This window comes from Hyperolius riggenbachi, chromosome 9 (genome assembly GCF_040937935.1).
Source record: "Hyperolius riggenbachi isolate aHypRig1 chromosome 9, aHypRig1.pri, whole genome shotgun sequence".
NCBI lineage: Eukaryota > Metazoa > Chordata > Amphibia > Anura > Hyperoliidae > Hyperolius > Hyperolius riggenbachi.
This window is the reverse complement of record NC_090654.1, coordinates 195,970,125-195,989,151: the sequence shown is the minus strand read 5'-3', so window position 1 is coordinate 195,989,151 and position 19,027 is coordinate 195,970,125. Positions and strand designations below refer to the sequence as shown.

Genomic DNA, 19,027 nt, shown 5'->3' with positions numbered 1-19,027 from the left:
AAGCTCCAGGCAAGTTAGATTAGCTTGATTACAGGTAAGCTTATCTCTTTTTCCAGCTCCCCCTCCCACTCTATTGTCTTCCCCATGACCCTTTCCTCTTTTCAGATTTTAGTGGCTTCTTTTAACAGCATGTCCCTGCCAAACCGCACTCGTGATGTCTGCAGTCCTGGTGAGAGGTCTTTCTGACATTTCTCCTTTCCCACCAAACTCCTTGTCTTGTGCCTCTACCTCTTTATCCCCCCTACTCCTATGCATCCCCCTCTTTCATATGTCCCGTTTTCTGACTGTCCTCGGAGGAGCTCACAATCTAAACATGTCATAGTCTAATGTCCTACCATATTGTTATTGTGTATTTATATAGCACTGACATCTTCTGCAGCACTGTATAGAGTACAGAGTTTAAAGGAAACCAGAGCTGAGGCAAAAAAAAAAAGTTTTATACATACCTGGGGCTTCCCCAGCCCCATGTGCTTGGATCGCTCCCACACCCGTCCTCAGTCTTCTCCATCTTCTGTACTGGGTCCTATTACTTCTTCCAGTCGTAGCCAGTCTGTGCAAGAGAAGTGCGCCCTCTATGTATCTCTCCAGCAGCTGCTGGAGAGACATGTAAATAGCGCACTTCTCTTGCGTCAGACTGGCCGCAACTGGAGGAAGTAACGGGACCTGGTACAGAAGACTGAGAAGACTGAGGACGGCGGCGTGGGAGCAATCCGAGCGCATGGGGCTGTCCACAGTATTCTCCATCTTCTATACCGGGTCCTATTACTTCCTCCAGTCTGCGCAGGAGAAGTGCGCCCTCTACATATCTCTCCGGCAGCTTCTGGAGAGATACGTAAATAGCACACTTCACTTGCGTCAGACTGGCCACAACTGGAGGAAGTACCGGGACCTGGTACAGAAGACGGAGAAGGTTGAGGATGGCGGCGTGGGAGCCCATGGGGCTGGGGGAAGCCACAGGTACCTGTATGTATAAAACTTTTTTTTTTTTTTGCCTCAGTTCTGGTACACTTTAATAATGGCTAGCTCCGTCCACATCCTGATGACTCCTTTTCCGCCAAAATTTGCTCGGCGCCCCAACCTGTCAACCCTCCCATCAAAACAATTTGGTTGTTTGGGGGGGGGGGGGGGGGGAGGGTGAGTAAATAATCAGCACTGGGTGTCAAATTCCCTAGGTACGTCACGGCCACTGACTTCCCCTTTGTGAATTTGAGTACTGTACCGGCAAAGGATAAACTTATGTCAGGTTTGGAAAACACTGGCTACAGCTTGTTGCTGTCATATCACCTGTCTTGTTTTTGTCATGCTAATATAGTAAAAAAATATCCCCTGTAAATATGTAAATATTCTAAGAACTAAAGGTCAAAATGAATCAAACTACCCTGCGGATGTTTCTAAATGTAACTTACAGATGATTGGCAAAATCAAACTAAATTTCCCTCAAGGCAGGTAAATAGGACATTTATCCGTAGAGAACTAGCCACTTGTCATGTCTGATAACTGAAGATGGTAATAACTGTCATTGTAACAACAGGATATTGTAATGCGTGTGACAATGACAGCTGAGAGCACTGCTGGTTTGGGAAAAGATAGAAGCGGATAACAGCAGACAGGCCATTCACAGAATGCTTGTACTACTTTTTCTTTTTTTGATACGGCAAACAATGAAGGGGTTACACGGTGGTTGTTATGTATCACAAATACATGAAAAAAAGGTGCCTGAAAAAAAGGATGCAGGGTTTGCCGCTTGTAGAATCTCGCCAAAGTTAGAAATATTCTACTACTGAAATTTTCATAGTAGAGTATCTATAATATTTACCAATATTTTAATATGGCTAAACCTGACCCTACTCTCACACAGGACACTCCCTCCACTGATGCCTAACCCTAAGACTCCCCCCTCCCCCCCCGATGGTGCCTAACCCTTAAACCCCTCACTCCTCTGGTGGTACCTAACCCTAAGACCCCCCCCCCCCTCCTGATGGTACCTAAACCTGACCCTTAATCCCTCTCCTTAAAGAGACTCAGAGATGAGTCTCGCTGCAGTTTTTTACTTACCCGGGGCTTCCTCCAGCCCCATAAGCATGGATGTGTCCCTCGCTGTCCTCCTTAGCGCTGCCCTTCTCCCACAGTCAACCCCCGGTAAGCGACTCAGTCTGAGTGACATCAGCCGGGGCCTTCTGCGCTTGGTCCACGCATGCACAGAAGGTCCGCCGCTGACGTCACTGAGCCGCTTACCGGGGCTCACCGAGGCTGAACGGGACATCGTAGGAGGACAGCGAAGGACACATCCATGCTTATGGGGCTGGAGGAAGCCCCAGGTAAGTAAAAAAAACCTGTAGTGAGACTCATCTCTGAGTCTCTTTAAGCTACCCCCCTTCCGCATAGCCATGATATGCAGCTATGAAGGTAAATTTGGGCGCCCGGAGACACCCAATTCGCTGCAAGAGGGGCCATTTTTTGCAGAAAGGGCTTTCAGAAAAAAATGGCTTGCAGATAACTACATTGTGGCATTGCATAGCGGGCGCTCCGTGATTTGCGACAAAAAAGGCAAAATTGGGCAGCCACCGCCATGCCCCCAAATTTCCTTCTTATTCCGCTAAATGCGGCTTTTATCATAGGCGCCTATGGCTGCACTCCTGCGCAGAGGCGTAGCTAGGGTTTTCAGCGCCCGGGGACAAAGACTATTAATGCGCCCCCTAAGGTGAAGGGTCGTGACCAAATGTGGGTGTGGTTATGGGTGCTCCACATTTGGTCACGCCCCTTCAAATGTACATGGAGGTTAGCAGGCTCACGCTCACCCACCCTCCCTCAGTATGTACCTTCCAGCATGTTCCAAGACAAATTCAGCAATCATGAGCCCCCCCATCAAGACAAATTCCGCAATCATGAGCAAACATGAGGCCCCCAACATGACCAACTCAGCAATCATGAGGCCCCCAACAAGACAAATTTAGCAATCCTGAGGCCCCCAACAAGACAAATTCAGCAATCATGAGGCCCCTAACAAGACAAATTCAGCAATCATGAGACCCCTAACAAGACAAATTCAGCAATCATGAGACCCCTAACAAGACAAATTCAGCGATCTTGAGGCCCCCAACAAATCATGAGGCCCCCAACAAGACAAATTCAGTAACCATGAGGCCCCCAACAAGACAAATTCAGCAGTCATGAGGCACATAAATAGACAGCATTTCACATAAATAGGCAGAATGCCCCCTTAATATGGTAGACACCTCTCACCTGGCAGCAGTTACCCAAAATACACTCAATCTGACAGCAGTGCTTCCCCAAAAATAGGTAGCCCCAGGTCTATAGGTGTCCCCAGAATAGGTGGCCAGCAGTATAGATGTCCCCAGAACAGGTAGCCAGGGGTAGAGATGTCCACAGAACAGGTAGCCAGGGGTATATGTGCCCAGTATATGTAGGCAGGGGTATGTGTCCCCAGTATATGTAGCCAGAGGTATATGTGCCCAGTATATGTAGCCAGGGGTATATGTGCCCAGTATATATAGTCAGGGGTATATGTGCCCAGTATATATAGCCAGGGGTATATGTGCCCAGTATATGTGCCCAGTATATGTAGCCAGGGGTATATGTGCCCAGTATATGTAGTCAGGGTTATATGTGCCCAGTATATGTAGCCAGGGGTATAATATGTGCCCAGTATATATAGTCAGGGGTATATGTGCCCAGTATATGTAGCCAGGGGTATATATGCCCAGTACATGTAGCCAGGGGTATATGTGCCCAGTATATGTAGCCAGGGGTATATGTACCCAGTATATGTAGTTAGGGGTATATGTGCCCAGTATATGTAGGCAGGGGTATATGTGCCCAGAGTAGGTAGCCAGGGGTATATGTGCCCAGAGTAGGTAGCCAGGAGTATATGCCCAGTATATGTAGTTAGGGGTATATGTGCCCAATATATGTAGTCAGGGGTATACGTGCCCAGAGTAGGTAGCCAGGGGTATATGTGCCCAGAGTAGGTAGCCAGGGGTATATGCGCAGTATATGTAGGCAGGGGTATATGTGCCCAATATATGTAGGCAGGGGTATATGTGCCCAGAGTAGGTAGCCAGGTGTATATGCCCAGTATATGTAGTTAGGGGTATATGTGCCCAATATATGTAGGCAGGGGTATATGTGCCTAGAGTAGGTAGCCAGGGGTATATGTGCCCAGAGTAGGTAGCCAGGGGTATATGCCCAGTATATGTAGTTAGGGGTATATGTGCCCAATATATGTAGGCAGGGGTATATGTGCCTAGAGTAGGTAGCCAGGGGTATATGCCCAGTATATGTAGTTAGGGGTATATGTGCCCAATATATGTAGGCAGGGGTATATGTGCCCAGAGTAGGTAGCCAGGTCAGGTGTCCCCCTCCCCAGCAGGAGGGGAGCAGCGCAGAGAAGAGGAAGAGCTGCTCTCCCTTCCTCGCTCTCCCCTCCAATGTCCGGGTGGCTGGCAGCGGCGGGCGGAACTTACCTCCGTCTCGTCGCAGCGCCGGATGGATCTGCCACTACTCTGGTCTGGTTCAGACCAGAGCAGCGGCTGCGCACCCGAACTTCCGGCCGGCGCTGGAGCGAGACGGAGGTGAGTTCCGCCCCGCCGCTGCCAGCCACCCGGACATTGGAGGGGACAGCGAGGGAGGGAGAGCACCTAAGGTGAGGGAAGGAGGGGGGAGATGGCCCTCCTTCCCCACCGTCCGCATAGCTCTCCCTCTTCTCTGCTCTGCTCCCCTCACCCGCCGCAGCAACAACAACAAAAAAAAACCCGAAGGTCAGCTGGGCGCCCTTGGGGACCAGGCGCCCCGGGGCACTTGTCCTACCCCGACCCCCCCCTAGCTCCGCGCCTGCTCCTGCGCCCTTTATTCCTGCTTCGGTGTATTACTCATGTTGGAAAGGAAGAGTATTTCCCCATATGCATGGATTCATTAGATTCTGACCTGCATTGCAGAAAAGCATACTTGTTTTATTGGGCTATACAGATGGCTTTGATATGTGAAGCCCATGGCTGGGCTTTTTCCTGGTGGCCTCATTTATAATAGGGCAAGTGTATCTCATAAGAGCTGGTTTTGTTCCTCCATAGCATCGGCTCTGGAACGTTTGTGATCTGAGCAGTATGGTGTAGGTTGAGTAGTGTGATTAGTTTAATACAGTAAGTACATACAGATGTGGGCCATCTAAAGGTCACATGCTGTTAAGTAATACTTGGTAATAAAGCAATGAAGACCTTAGCCAGCAGAGTTTATAAAGTGCACTATATAAAGTTAATTGTGCCACCAAGAATGCAGTTTAGTGTCTATCCCTGGTTTTTACAACATACTGGAATGAAAAGCTAACATTTGTACAGAACTTTTCTTCTGTCGGACTAAAGGCAGTGGAGAGCTGCAGCCACTCAGGAGGCACTCAGTAGGCCACCCTGGAGCATTAGGGAGTCTTGCCCAAGGATGCCAATGGAATAAAAGTCCATTCAACCAGACATTGTTTTCCTCTCTTTTTTTATTTATGAATGTGACCCCATTGATCCAATTGTCTTCTTCAGTGAAAATGAGGTGAAGGAATACCCAGAAAAGTAACTCAGCCTCCTACTATGGGCAGATGGGGTATTTATGTATGGAAGTGGAGAGGTAAAAAAAAATCTCTACACTCAGACTTAAAGGGTTACTTAAGTGAAAAAAAAAACAGTTTAATTTACCTGGGGCTTCTTGCAGTGATAGGGCCTGATTCACAAAGCGGTGCAAAGTGTTTGCACGCCTGTGAAAAGCCCCTTATCACGCCTAAACTCAGTTTAGGCGTGATAAAATGAAACTCGCGTGAAATCCCGCGCGCAAAACTTTGTGCCCGCAATCGCGCGGCGCACGGTGCAGTGCACGCGATGCGCCCATTAAACCCTATGGGCGCTGCGCGCGGAATTGCGCGATTGCGCGCGCAAAACTTTGCGCGCGATAAAGAGCACAAGGCGGTGCTAACTCAGCGGTGCAAAGCTTATCACGCCTAAAGTCTTTTAGGCGTGATAACTGAGTTATCACCGCTTTGTGAATCAGGCCCATAGTGTGTTATTGTCCTTTTAAAGTGGACCTGAACTCAGAACTTTCTGCTCTAGAAGATGAGCAACAGCATACTGTAATAACTTTTAAAGGGAAGGTCCAAGCAAAATATAAAAATGAGTTTCACTTACCTGGGGCTTCTACCAGCCCCATGCAGCCACCCTGTGCCCTCGTAGTCACTCACTGCTGCTCCAGTCCCCCGCTGGCAGCTTGCCGACCTCGGAGGTCAGTGGGCCGCATTGCGTACATTTTTACGCATTCCCGCTAGTGCAGGAACATTAACACATACAGTTTTACGCATTACTGGTTTAATGCGTAAAAATGTATGTGTTAATGTTCCTGCACTAGCAGGAATGCGTAAAAATGTACGCAATGCGGCCCACCGACCTCCGAGGTCGGCATGCTGCCAGCGGGGGACTGGAGCAGCAGTGAGTGACTACAAGGGCACAGGATGGCTGCATGGGGCTGGTAGAAGCCCCAGGTAAGTGAAACTCATTTTTATATTTTGCTTGAACCTTCCCTTTAAAGAAAAAACATTTCTTTGTTAAAACTGATACAACTCCTGCAATAAATCTGCAGTGTGTCTACTTCCTGCTTTAATGGAAGCAGCCATAGTGTTAACATCCTGTGTTTACAAATTAGCTGCTCTGCCGTGGCAGCCAGCTGACACAGATCAAAAGCGAAGCGAATGTAAATTTGCATGTCATGAAAATGAGCCTGTAATATTCGTTAACTTTTTCTCTACACAAAAACACATAAATTGTCGTGTAGCGGAAATATGGCCTTAATATTTAAGGATTGATTGATCACATTTCTGTTAGACGTTCACTTACCCTTTAGATGGAAACAATGGTCACAGGAACAGCAGGCAGATAATGAAAAAGCTAATTGCCAGCCAAACAGACAGATGCTTGTTTTACATTTGAAAATTCTACAGAAAAAACTATACTAGTATAACAACATGTTCTTATTAGCTACGCCAGCACAGGGACATTAAGGCATCTTTCAGACAAGAGGCTGGACAGCGCACTTGTCGGGCAGTTCAGCCTCACAGCTGCAGCTTACAAGCGCCATTTGGGTGGACTTAAAATGCAGCCGAATGGCAGCGCTTGTAACACCACACGTGTCTGCACTTGCCACATGGTGGGGTTACTACGCGACAGAGAACCGAAACATGGGAGGGCGTCACCTATCCATCGTTGATACCGAGCGCTAACAAGTGCCGGCCGGTGCACAAGAGCAGCTGACAGGCGGTAAATTCACCACCTTCATCTGCTCATATGAGAGAGAGAGGTCTAATTAATCTAGCTGTCACCAAATGCAAGACATTTGTTGATTAATCTGGGTGCACACTTGTCAGTGCGTGAAAGGTCACATTTTCTGTCATGTGCGTTTTTTGGGCGCTTGCGTTTTGCGGGTTTTGCGCACATTCGTTTTTCTTGCATTTTGCATGCATTTTAACGCGTTTGCGCTTCGTATATACAAAGCGCATATGCGTTTTCCATGTGTTTTTCTATTGCGTTTTATGCAAATCACTAGGAAGACAACAGGAAGCGGAAAAACATCAGAAAACATTTTTTAAAAAAAGCATATAAAAACGAAAAACACATACAAACCGCATTACATTGCGTCACCATTGACTTTCATTATGTGCATTTTTTATACATTTTGAAAAAATATGCAACAAAACCAGCGTTTTTAAAAATGCATATTATAAAACGCATACAAACCGCATATGGGTTTTTTATATGCGTTTTTTTTTTTTATGTGGCCCATTGACTACCATTGTAGGCAAAAACACTGCGTTTTCCGCAACCCTAGCGTTTCTGCTAAGTGTGTTCCCAGCCTAAATCCAATGTGACTTCTACCATTGAGCAGATATCCTGCGTTTATCTGTTTACCTTGGGATGGGAACACATAGTATCCAAGAAAGTGATGTTCCGTTCAATGATCCAGCAATTAATAATCTTTATTGAAGCAGTAGGACATGGCACGACATGCCTGCTAACATGTTTCGAACACACAATGGTTCTTAATCATAGCATAAACCCACACTGTGAAGGTGACATCTAAATACTTAAAACCACACCTCCAAACATGGGAAACGCCCGGAAACCAAGGGAGGTTCCATGCTAGGGGGGAAATAGAGTGCACTCTAAAACCTTAAACATAAAATTGCATATGACAGTATCAAAGGTGTTTTTTAAACTGTTTTTGGAGCAGCATTACATACTTCTGATATCAGCCAATATTACAAACACTGGTCCACATGACAGCCCAGGGGCCCCAGGTCTCTCTCACTCACTGGGGCCCCCAAACCACCATGCGACACCTAGAGGGAAGTGCGGGCAAGCCCTGGACCTCTCACCTCCAGGGAACTCACCCCACCACCTCTAAACTGAATGCCAACTGCAACAAACACAATTGCTAACTTCCAGTCAGAGCAATATCCTGCCTCTATCTGGCCAGCAGACGCTAGTCAGCCAATCAGGTGCACTGTCATACACCCTTTGCCTGCTGTACCATACCTAGCAGGAATTACATAGATTAGCATTCAGGTGGGAGGCTTCGGTTGGACGCAATCGTGAATTGCGTCGTTTAACAGGGACGCCCCGTGTAGGCACATCTCCCACACGGTCCCCTCCCTAACCACTCACCTGTCAACCGCATCCTAGAAGCTGCAAAAAATACATTTAAAATCACAAACACTGGTCCACATGACAGCCCAGGGGCCCCAGGTCTCTCTCACTCACTGGGGCCCCCAAACCACCATGCGACACCTAGAGGGAAGTGCGGGCAAGCCCTGGACCTCTCACCTCCAGGGAACTCACCCCACCACCTCTAAACTGAATGCCAACTGCAACAAACACAATTGCTAACTTCCAGTCAGAGCAATATCCTGCCTCTATCTGGCCAGTGGACGCTAGTCAGCCAATCAGGTGCACTGTCATACACCCTTTGCCTGCTGTACCATACCTAGCAGGAATTACATAGATTAGCATTCAGGTGGGAGGCTTCGGTTGGACGCAATCGTAAATTGCGTCGTTTAACAGGGACGCCCCGTGTAGGCACATCTCCCACACGGTCCCCTCCCTAACCACTCACCTGTCAACCGCATCCTAGAAGCTGCAAAAAATACATTTAAAATCACAAACACTGGTCCACATGACAGCCCAGGGGCCCCAGGTCTCTCTCACTCTGTCAACCGCATCCTAGAAGCTGCAAAAAATAAATTTAAAATCACAAACACTGGTCCACATGACAGCCCAGGGGCCCCAGGTCTCTCTCACTCACTGGGGCCCCCAAACCACCATGCGACACCTAGAGGGAAGTGCGGGCAAGCCCTGGACCTCTCACCTCCAGGGAACTCACCCCACCACCTCTAAACTGAATGCCAACTGCAACAAACACAATTGCTAACTTCCAGTCAGAGCAATATCCTGCCTCTATCTGGCCAGCGGACGCTAGTCAGCCAATCAGGTGCACTGTCATACACCCTTTGCCTGCTGTACCATACCTAGCAGGAATTACATAGATTAGCATTCAGGTGGGAGGCTTCGGTTGGACGCAATCGTAAATTGCGTCGTTTAACAGGGACGCCCCGTGTAGGCACATCTCCCACACGGTCCCCTCCCTAACCACTCACCTGTCAACCGCATCCTAGAAGCTGCAAAAAATACATTTAAAATCACTAGGTGTCGCATGGTGGTTTGGGGGCCCCAGTGAGTGAGAGAGACCTGGGGCCCCTGGGCTGTCATGTGGACCAGTGTTTGTGATTTTAAATTTATTTTTTGCAGCTTCTAGGATGCGGTTGATAGGTGAGTGTTTAGGGAGGGGACCGTGTGGGCGATGTGCCTACACGGGGCTTCCCTGTTAAACGACGCAATTCACGATTGCGTCCAACCGAAGCCTCCCACCTGAATGCTAATCTATGTAATTCCTGCTAGGTATGGTACAGCAGGCAAAGGGTGTATGACAGTGCACCTGATTGGCTGACTAGCGTCTGCTGGCCAGATAGAGGCAGGATATTGCTCTGACTGGAAGTTAGCAATTGTGTTTGTTGCAGTTGGCATTCAGTTTAGAGTTGGTGGGGTGAGTTTCCTGGAGGTGAGAGGTCCAGGGCTTGCCCGCACTTCCCTCTAGGTGTCGCATGGTGGTTTGGGGGGCCCAGTGAGTGAGAGAGACCTGGGGCCCCTGGGCTGTCATGTGGACCAGTGTTTGTGATTTTAAATTTATTTTTTGCAGCTTCTAGGATGCGGTTGACAGGTGAGTGGTTAGGGAGGGGACCGTGTGGGAGATGTGCCTACACGGGGCGTCCCTGTTAAACGACGCAATTCACGATTGCGTCCAACCGAAGCCTCCCACCTGAATGCTAATCTATGTAATTCCTGCTAGGTATGGTACAGCAGGCAAAGGGTGTATGACAGTGCACCTGATTGGCTGACTAGCGTCTGCTGGCCAGATAGAGGCAGGATATTGCTCTGACTGGAAGTTAGCAATTGTGTTTGTTGCAATCAGCCAATATTACAAAGAAAAAAGGGTATCAAAAAGTACAAGGATTTACAAAATGTATACAAAATATAAAAATACCATAAATTACAAAAAAGTTATGATATTATAAATGTGAGATGGAAACACATGGCGTGAAATAGAGAAAATCTCCCGGGTTCTGTTTGCTTTGCTCAGCTTAGCCATGAGGCAGAATTGTCAGCTGTTTTGGCGTTAAATAAAATGTTGCAGATTTGCTAGGAGCAATAAAAATGTGGAAGCAGCTGGTTGTTTTCCAACCCTGACAGACAGACAAATTATATGCTTTAATTACATCGGTATAGTTTATGGAGAAAATAAAGTTTGTTTTAAAAATTGATGAGGCATAAAGGATTCTTAATGAAATTGTGAAATTGTTTGCCCCTTCAGGAACACCAAGCGCACGGCTGAGGTGTGGATGGATGAGTACAAGCAGTACTATTACCAGGCTCGGCCTTCAGCCATAGGGAAAACATTTGGAAGGTGAGTAAACAAATAATTCTGGAATGCCAGCCAATTTTCCAGTTTTGTATAGACTGGAAAAGTTTTTAAACATCTGCAATGTTTTATTACTTTGTCAATTTTCACTGGAGCATGTTTCATTGGCCATATACTTATCCATTTCTCTTGTCGTTATACGGCTGATTCGATCGCTCTTAATGAATTGGTGAGAAATCAGTGCAGCATTTGGCCTGACCGATTTCATACCGATTGACCGATATCAATCCAAACAGAAAATTATGGTCAATTGGCAGCTGATCGGGAGCACGTCGCTAGTAGCATTCAATTCAACGTCCGACGAAGCTATTCTCACCTCTCCACCGCACAGTCCTGGTCTCTGCTTCTCCCAGGTAGCTGCTCCATCTTCTTCACTTTCGTGCCCCCAGGCGCTTGTGTGACGGAATGCAAAGGCTGAATACTAGAGGCCTCTAGTGGTCACAGTGCCCCTAGTGTCTGTCCCCTGCATTACATGACATAGGACATGGAATTGAAGAAGACTGATCAGCCAGCGTGGAGAAGCAGATATCGGAACTAGGACCTGGCAGGTACACCCAAGTTTTTAAAGATTTCATGATGAAATCGATTGAAAATCTGTGTGTAGTGTTTGGAGGGAATCGAGTAGATAGATCCATCTCTGATCAGATAAAGATCAGAGAGGGATTTATCTGCTGGCCATATCGACCAGTGTATGGCCACCTTTAGGCTAGGTTCACCCTGATGGGTTTTCAAGGCAGTGTGACAGTGGTTAGAGGCAGCCAAACCAGGCATTAAGCTGCCCTGTACTCTCTTACTCCTACCACAACAGGAAAACTACTGCGAGATTGTTCATGCACACATCTCTGAGGGTGGTTATTGCTCTTCAGATGCAGGCATGGGCTCACAAGTCTCTAAGGACTGGAATTTGTGATTTAAATGAGGCTTTATTGCCTCAGCTGTGCGGCTGGGAGAGAGGGGGTTAGTTACCCATAAGTCCGTTGGACTTCCTGCGTTCTGAATGTCTTGCACACGTCCTACTGCACACGTTGCAAGACTCACTGCCGCACACTTCCTCCTTCCGGCTTGGAGGAAGTGCGCGGTAGTGAGTCTTGCAACGTGTGCAGTAGGACGCGTACAAGACGTTTGGAAAGCAAGAAGCCCGACGAACTTATGGGTAACTAACCCCCTCTCTCCCAGCCGCACAGCTGAGGCAATAAAGCTTCATTTAACTCACAAATTCGAGTCCTTAGGGACTCGTGAGTCCACCACTATCAGAGGCGTATCTAGAGGGGTACAGGCATGGCTTGTGCCACGGGCACTACAGCGTCATGGGCGCCATGCCTGCCCCTGTGCTGCACCGGCCTGCCTGTCTCCATGCTTCTCTGTCATTCAGACCTCAGATCAGATTAATGCTGTTTTCTGGGGAACACAGCTACTTAACTTATGCATGTAGGGCGCACTTTGCTTAGTGTTAGAACAGAGGACAGAGAGTGAATAACGAGCTATTTCCAAAAAAGTAACCTCAGCAATATCCTGAGCCAAAATACACAAGCAACCATAATGATGCTGTTTTTAGAGCGGAGGGGGTTTCTGACTGAGGGGGGCACAATTTCATTGTTTGCCCCAGGCGCTATATCACCCAGATATGCCCCTGACCACTATTGAGCATACTATGACAGTAAACATACATAAATCCCCCCATTAACATAATTAGTCAGCATAACCTACAAATAACATATAGGCAGCATAACTAGGAACTATGCCCTGTTTAATGCAGCATCTAATGCTGGATACACACAGTGCGTTCGCGCACTCGATTTCCCGCTCGATTGCCGTCGATTCGTTTATTTCCAACATGTCCGATTTGGATTTCGATGGATCGTTAGGTCGATTTGGCATACTTTGCATGCGAATCGACCTAACGATCCATCGAAATCCAAATCGGACATGTTGGAAATAAACGAATCGACGGGAATCGAGCAAGAAATCGAGTGCGCGAACGCACCGTGTGTATTCAGCATAAGGAACGATATTAAACTTTGATGGATCAAGCAGCAGTGACAGACAAAAACAGAGGGTTCTACAATAGTCCAATCAGGATAATACTAATAACACCAAATCATCACAACAGTCTAGCAAATAGCATATTGGAAAAAAGTCATCTTTCTCATCAGTAGTAAGAGAAGAGTAGACTAGTGACAACGGTGCAGCTACTCTCCAGCCCAAATCTTTTTCTCTTTAGTTTTGAAAGAATGGGGCATATTAGGCTGGATCAGACCTCTAACAGGAAGTCATCATTTGGTGATTTCAACCCAGTGACCATAGCTGTACATTTCTCCTACCAGGTAAATTTGGCACATGATAGAGACAATTTCATCATTGTATTGCCAGGGCCCCAGTTTCAGTGTCTTTCACCTGCTCTTGTATGTTATATGATCTTGCATTGTGTTGCTGAAGCACAGAGATCCTGATACAGTTCTTATCTACCTTCTCCTTGCAGTGTGGCAGACAGAGTGGAGCTTCGGAAGAAGATGAACTGTAAATCCTTCCAGTGGTATCTGCAAAATGTCTACCCTGAGCTAAAGTAAGTGGATCGAGAAAGCACACGCAACAATCCACAATGGGTCATTGAAGTATTTAAGACAAACCTGACAGCAGACCCTTCTGTGAGAAATGTTTTCTGCCTGTTGACTCAGAAGGGAGAGTGAAGGAAGAAGGGGGTAGAACAATTAACAATTACCGCAAAAAGTTGAAGATAATTGGTTAGTCATTTTCAAGAGAGGCATAGTATGGTGATTTCTCATCTAGAAATACAAGGGCACTTGCTGCTCCTATGAACATGCAAAGCTCATGTACAATTTGTACCTTTGATGGGTTGATGGAACCCCCCTCATATTTACACTCCTTCCCTTGCCTCCTATTGGTGACCCTCACAGCCTGGGGGCCTATCTTGCAAGGGTAATAAAATGATTATGGCCATTGTAAACTTCTCACCCGTAGCAAGTGTAGCCATAAAAACACCTGGTGTAGAGGATGGACCCACTGTATCAGAGGGAGTGCATCAGAGGGCCCCCTGCATTATAGATTTTGAACCACTGTGTACTTAGTCTGACCCCATCAGTATTCAGTGCCCCACCACACTGCTGCAAAGGAACTGTCACTACCAACTGATTCTTAGTTCATACACAAGTTGAGATACTTACCTGTCTCCTGCACTTCTTCTCTTTCCACCTTCATGGCTGTGGTATAGGAACAGAGCTTAAAGAGGGACGCCAGTGAAAATAACGTAATGAACAGAAGTGCTTAATTTTTACAATAATTGTGTATAAATTATTTAGTCAGTGATTGCCCATTGTAAAATCTATCCTCTCCCTGATTTACATTCTGACATAGTTACATAGTTATTTTGGTTGAAAAAAGACATACGTCCATCGAGTTCAACCAATACAAAGTACAATTCCAGCCCGTCCCCCACATACCCCTGTTGATCCAGAGGAAGGCGAAAAAACCCCCACAAGGCATGGTCCAATTAGCCCCAAAAGGGAAAAATTCCTTCCCGACTCCAGATGGCAATCAGATAAAATCCCTGGATCAACATCATTAGGCATAACCTAGTAATTGTAGCCATGGATGTCTTTCAACGCAAGGAAAGCATCTAAGCCCCCTTTAAATGCAGGTATAGAGTTTGCCATAACGACTTTCTGCGGCAATGCATTCCACATCTTAATCACTCTTACTGTAAAGAACCCTTTCCTAAATAAATGGCTAAAACGTTTTTCCTCCATGTGCAGATCATGTCCTCTAGTCCTTTGAGAAGGCCTAGGGACAAAAAGCTCATCTGACATTTATCAAATGGTGACAGTTTTACTGCTGGTCGATGATGTCAGTCAGCTGCTGCTTGCTTTTTCCGGCAGTTGGAAACAGCTGTTATTTCCCACAGTGCATCAAGGCTCCCACAGTGTGATGTCAGCACCATGGTCCTGACACTGCACTGCTGTGCATATGTAAGCAGTCCACAGGTGCCACATTATTAATATCCAGACAACACAGATGAATGAAGTACTAGTACTGGAGGAGAGCTGTGCCATAACAGTGATCCAAGCTTCTGATACCACCTACAGGTGGAACTGTGAAATACAAGTCTGTTCTGCAGGAGGTCATCAACTGGTGCACAACAAGGGGAAGAGGCGCCAAAGGGTATATAAAATGTAGTTAAAAAGAACTAAAATGGAAAGGAGTGATGGCTTACACAAAGAAATTGCTAGAAAAAGTTTTTATTTTTGCACCCAGTGGGTAGGAGAGAATGAGGCAGGGAATAGGAGGGTAGGAGTGATAGGAGGGAACGTCACAGCAATCCTGCCCCTTCCATTCTGAAAATTTGACCTTAGCAGAAGGTCAAATTTTTCAAGGCGTGATTACGGAGATGGCGGGGAACGATGAGAGGAATGTACCATGTGGATCCATCATGAACTTACCTGTGCTTACCTTAGGTAGCTTTTTCTCGGGTCGGGTATACTTTAAATGAAGTGCTTAATTAGGCACAAAGTTAATACAAACCATTTCTCAGCAGTGTTTAAAACTAGTGATGAAATAAAATGAAGAAAGAAAAGAAAAACAGGTGGTTAAAGTCACTTAAGATGTTTAATCAGACCCTTGGTAACAAATAATTTAAATTTGAAACGCAATTTGAAATAAAAAAAAAAGTACGTTTATTTGTAATATTTTATACTTCCCTGCATAAAAAGTATAGCACTAGCAGGGTCTAAGGGGCCCTGGGGAAAACTTAAGCTGATGCCCCCCTAACCCCTCCCCCCCATGGTCATTACCCCACTGCTTCCCGGGGCCCCCTCACGTGTAGCAGCATTAATCAATCACCTCTCCCAGCGAGTGCACCGTCCGTACACTCTTAACACGTGCTGGATAGAGAAGAGACAGCGTGGCTAAAGGCTCATACACACGTAACAACAATCTGTCAAACTATCTTCCAGACCTGTCTCTTGAAAGATAAGTTGGATGTGTGTACAGCTGACAAACAACCAGATGACCAACTGATAAATATCAATTTGACCAACCATCAGGCAGGTTGGAATGTGTGTACAAGTCTTTTGAACAACTTTATTGGTTTTGAATGAGGACATTTTGTGAAGTTTGTCATTTAGCTTGCACACATAGTATTAAACGGAGTTGGTTGTTTAGTTGGTTGGCGTGTGTGTACGTACTTGTCAGATAAACAACTTGTTGTGTGGTTAATCGTGTTGTGCGGTTGGTTGTGCATTAAGCTGGATGTGTGTGTGAGCTTTAAGTATACATACACATGGCATACAAATGTCTTTAGCTGTGAGGCAGGAACTAAAGACAGACAATTGCAGTGTGCAGTTTTGAGCGGCAATTTTCCCCAGCAGCAATTGTACACACGTGACAACATATTGCGTGATCTCACAACCGAAGCAGTCTGCCACAGACTTGTAAAGTGATCATCGTCGTTGTCTGCTCCCAAGCTGTCTGTCTTTCAGACATACACACACACAACACAACAACTCTAAATTATGAGACAGAAAAAAAAAATACATATATCCAGGCACATCGCCTCTAGTTAGGACATTAAATAAATTATTAAGGAAAGGTGGGTGCTGAAGGGGGTGTGGCTAGAAAACAGCAAAAATCTATTAACCCTTCGCACTCTCACATGCAAATGTTCAAACAAATGCATTCACAGATTCACTCATCCAGGCACAACTGTTATCCCTACAGCTAAGTTAAAAGCCGGGGTTTTAGTTCACAGAAGAATGCATTCTTATGCTTAGTCACCTATACTGCGCAGAAGTACCCAGGTAAACATAGGTGTCCTAAGTCTGGCCCTGTAACATGCATAGTGCAGACATGCAAACACATTCATTGCATCAAACCTATCAATGGATTAGGAGCACACATCCTGACGTCCTCTCCTGGGACAGACAGTGCATCTTACCAATCGCACAAGGGAGCTAACGTTATGTGTCCATGTGCACCATGCACATACACCAGCATAAGCTGTGTGCATGCTGACAAACACATACAGGGGAAGGAGGGAGTGCACTGAATTAGACCCTAGCCACAGGGGTCAGTAACAGGAAAAAAATACATATATCCAGGCACATCGCCTCTAGTTAGGACATTAAATAAATTATTAAGGAAAGGTGGGTGCTGAAGGGGGTGTGGCTAGAAAACAGCAAAAATCTGTCTGTCCCAGGAGAGGACGTCAGGATATGTGCTCCTAATCAATTGATAGGTTTGATGCAATGAATGTGTTTGCATGTCTGCACTATGCATGTTAGAGGGCCAGAGTTAGGACACCTGTGTTTACCTGGGTACTTCTGCGCAGTATAGGTGACTAAGCATAAGAATGCATTCTTCTGTGAACTAAAACCCCGGCTTTTAACTTAGCTGTAGGGATAACCGTTGTGCCTGGATGAGTGAATCTGTAAATGCATTTGTTTGAACATTTGCATGTGAGAGTGCGAAGGGTTAATAGATTTTTAAGTTATGAGACAGTTTGCACTACAGAAGTTGTGAGTGATTGGACGGTTTGATCTCTCGTGCTAGGGCTTGTCGCAGACAGTCTTTGTCACACGCTGCGTACTCATGGAGCAATTGTTGCTAAAACCATCCTCCGTCGCCTGTTTTGAAAGACATTTGTATGCCGTGTGTATGGGCCTAGAGTGCATGGACGATGCAGCCACCGCCCGCTGGGTCAGCCAATGAGTAATTAATGCTAACTACACGTAAAAAAGCCCCAGGGAGGAGTGGGGGGACAACTTGGTGGGGTTCAGCGGCGTGGGAGCTCCTGCAGAGGTCAGGGGCCCGGAGCATTGCCTCTATTGTAGCGCAGGTCCTGAATACTAGTTCTAACAATGATATAAAATAAAAATGGGAAAAAACCTACTAGCTCCCCTTTGAAATCGGATAAAGTCAGTAGTGTAACTGCATTATTTACTGTGTGTTTGCATTTTTTTGAGGGGACAAAAAGTAGGGATAATAAAAATTGCACCCTGCAGGAAGAAAACACAGAGACAACAGGAGCCCAAATGGTGCAGTATGTCACAGTACCAGAAGCATGTAAAATATGCGAATGTATTATACTCACAAAGGTGGGTTGCAGAAGGGCAACCGACCACTAGAAGCAGGTGGAGATGTATAACCCCGACTCCACTCGGGTGACCAGACAGAGCTGGTGATGGTCGCACTCTTGATAAAAAGCAAACCTCAAATTACCTAAACTGGTCAAAGAGGGTTGATCCCCCTCCAAAAGGAGGGTGAAGGCACAAGGTAAAGGGGAAAGAGGCGCCCAGAGAAGACAAAATGCGTTAAAAACAAATAAAATGAAAAAAGTGAGGTGGCTTTGTGAGCCATTTTGTAAGGGAAAAAATAAGTGTGATGCCTGCTTTACGACACAATGAAACTCTCTCAGCTTGCTGCTCTGGGAATAGGGCATTCTTTGCTATGCAGCGCTTGTTCTGTTCCTTGCATGGAGTCCTCTGGGGCTTGCAGAGTCTGTACCATATTCTCTGACTGTACTGGAATACATACAGAGCGCCATGAGTGTTAATGATATATGACCTCTGCTAGTCATCAGTCTGCCTCAGCAAGAGCCTGCATCATACGGCCATCCTTGCAGTTGCAGCACGTCTGCAATCTAGAGCTGCTTAATGGAATGGAACGCCACATGTGGATAAGTAAAGGACTGTTTATTGCTGTGGACGGTTTTTAGAAGCTATGATAATGGGTAATTCTTTCATTTGTTACAAAGGATTTTTATGAGTGCAATATAACTTTCCTAGAAGAGGACATTGCATTACCATTACATTAAAGATCTATCTGTAAATAATACAATGTTTTATCTAAATATCGCTACCCGCATACAATGAGAGCAGGAGCACTGTCTGGTCTACACACATTGGGGTTGACTCATTTAATAGCGGTAATATTACCATGCAAG

At 46.2% G+C, this 19,027-nt stretch overlaps 2 protein-coding genes across 7 annotated transcripts in view; both read left to right on the top strand.

The window, feature by feature from the left end:
- The window catches only part of PLEKHD1 (pleckstrin homology and coiled-coil domain containing D1), a 664,905-nt gene that overhangs the window by 398,910 nt on the left and 246,968 nt on the right, over positions 1-19,027 (top strand). The gene's annotated exons all lie outside the window — the stretch shown is intronic.
- GALNT16 (polypeptide N-acetylgalactosaminyltransferase 16) overlaps positions 1-19,027 on the top strand; it is a 228,764-nt gene that overhangs the window by 194,039 nt on the left and 15,698 nt on the right. For all 3 annotated transcript variants that reach the window (XM_068253838.1, XM_068253836.1, XM_068253837.1), the window contains exons 11-12: positions 10,966-11,058; positions 13,553-13,636. In XM_068253838.1, the coding sequence (XP_068109939.1) occupies positions 10,966-11,058; positions 13,553-13,636 (177 nt within the window). The remainder of the gene's footprint in view (positions 1-10,965; positions 11,059-13,552; positions 13,637-19,027) is intronic.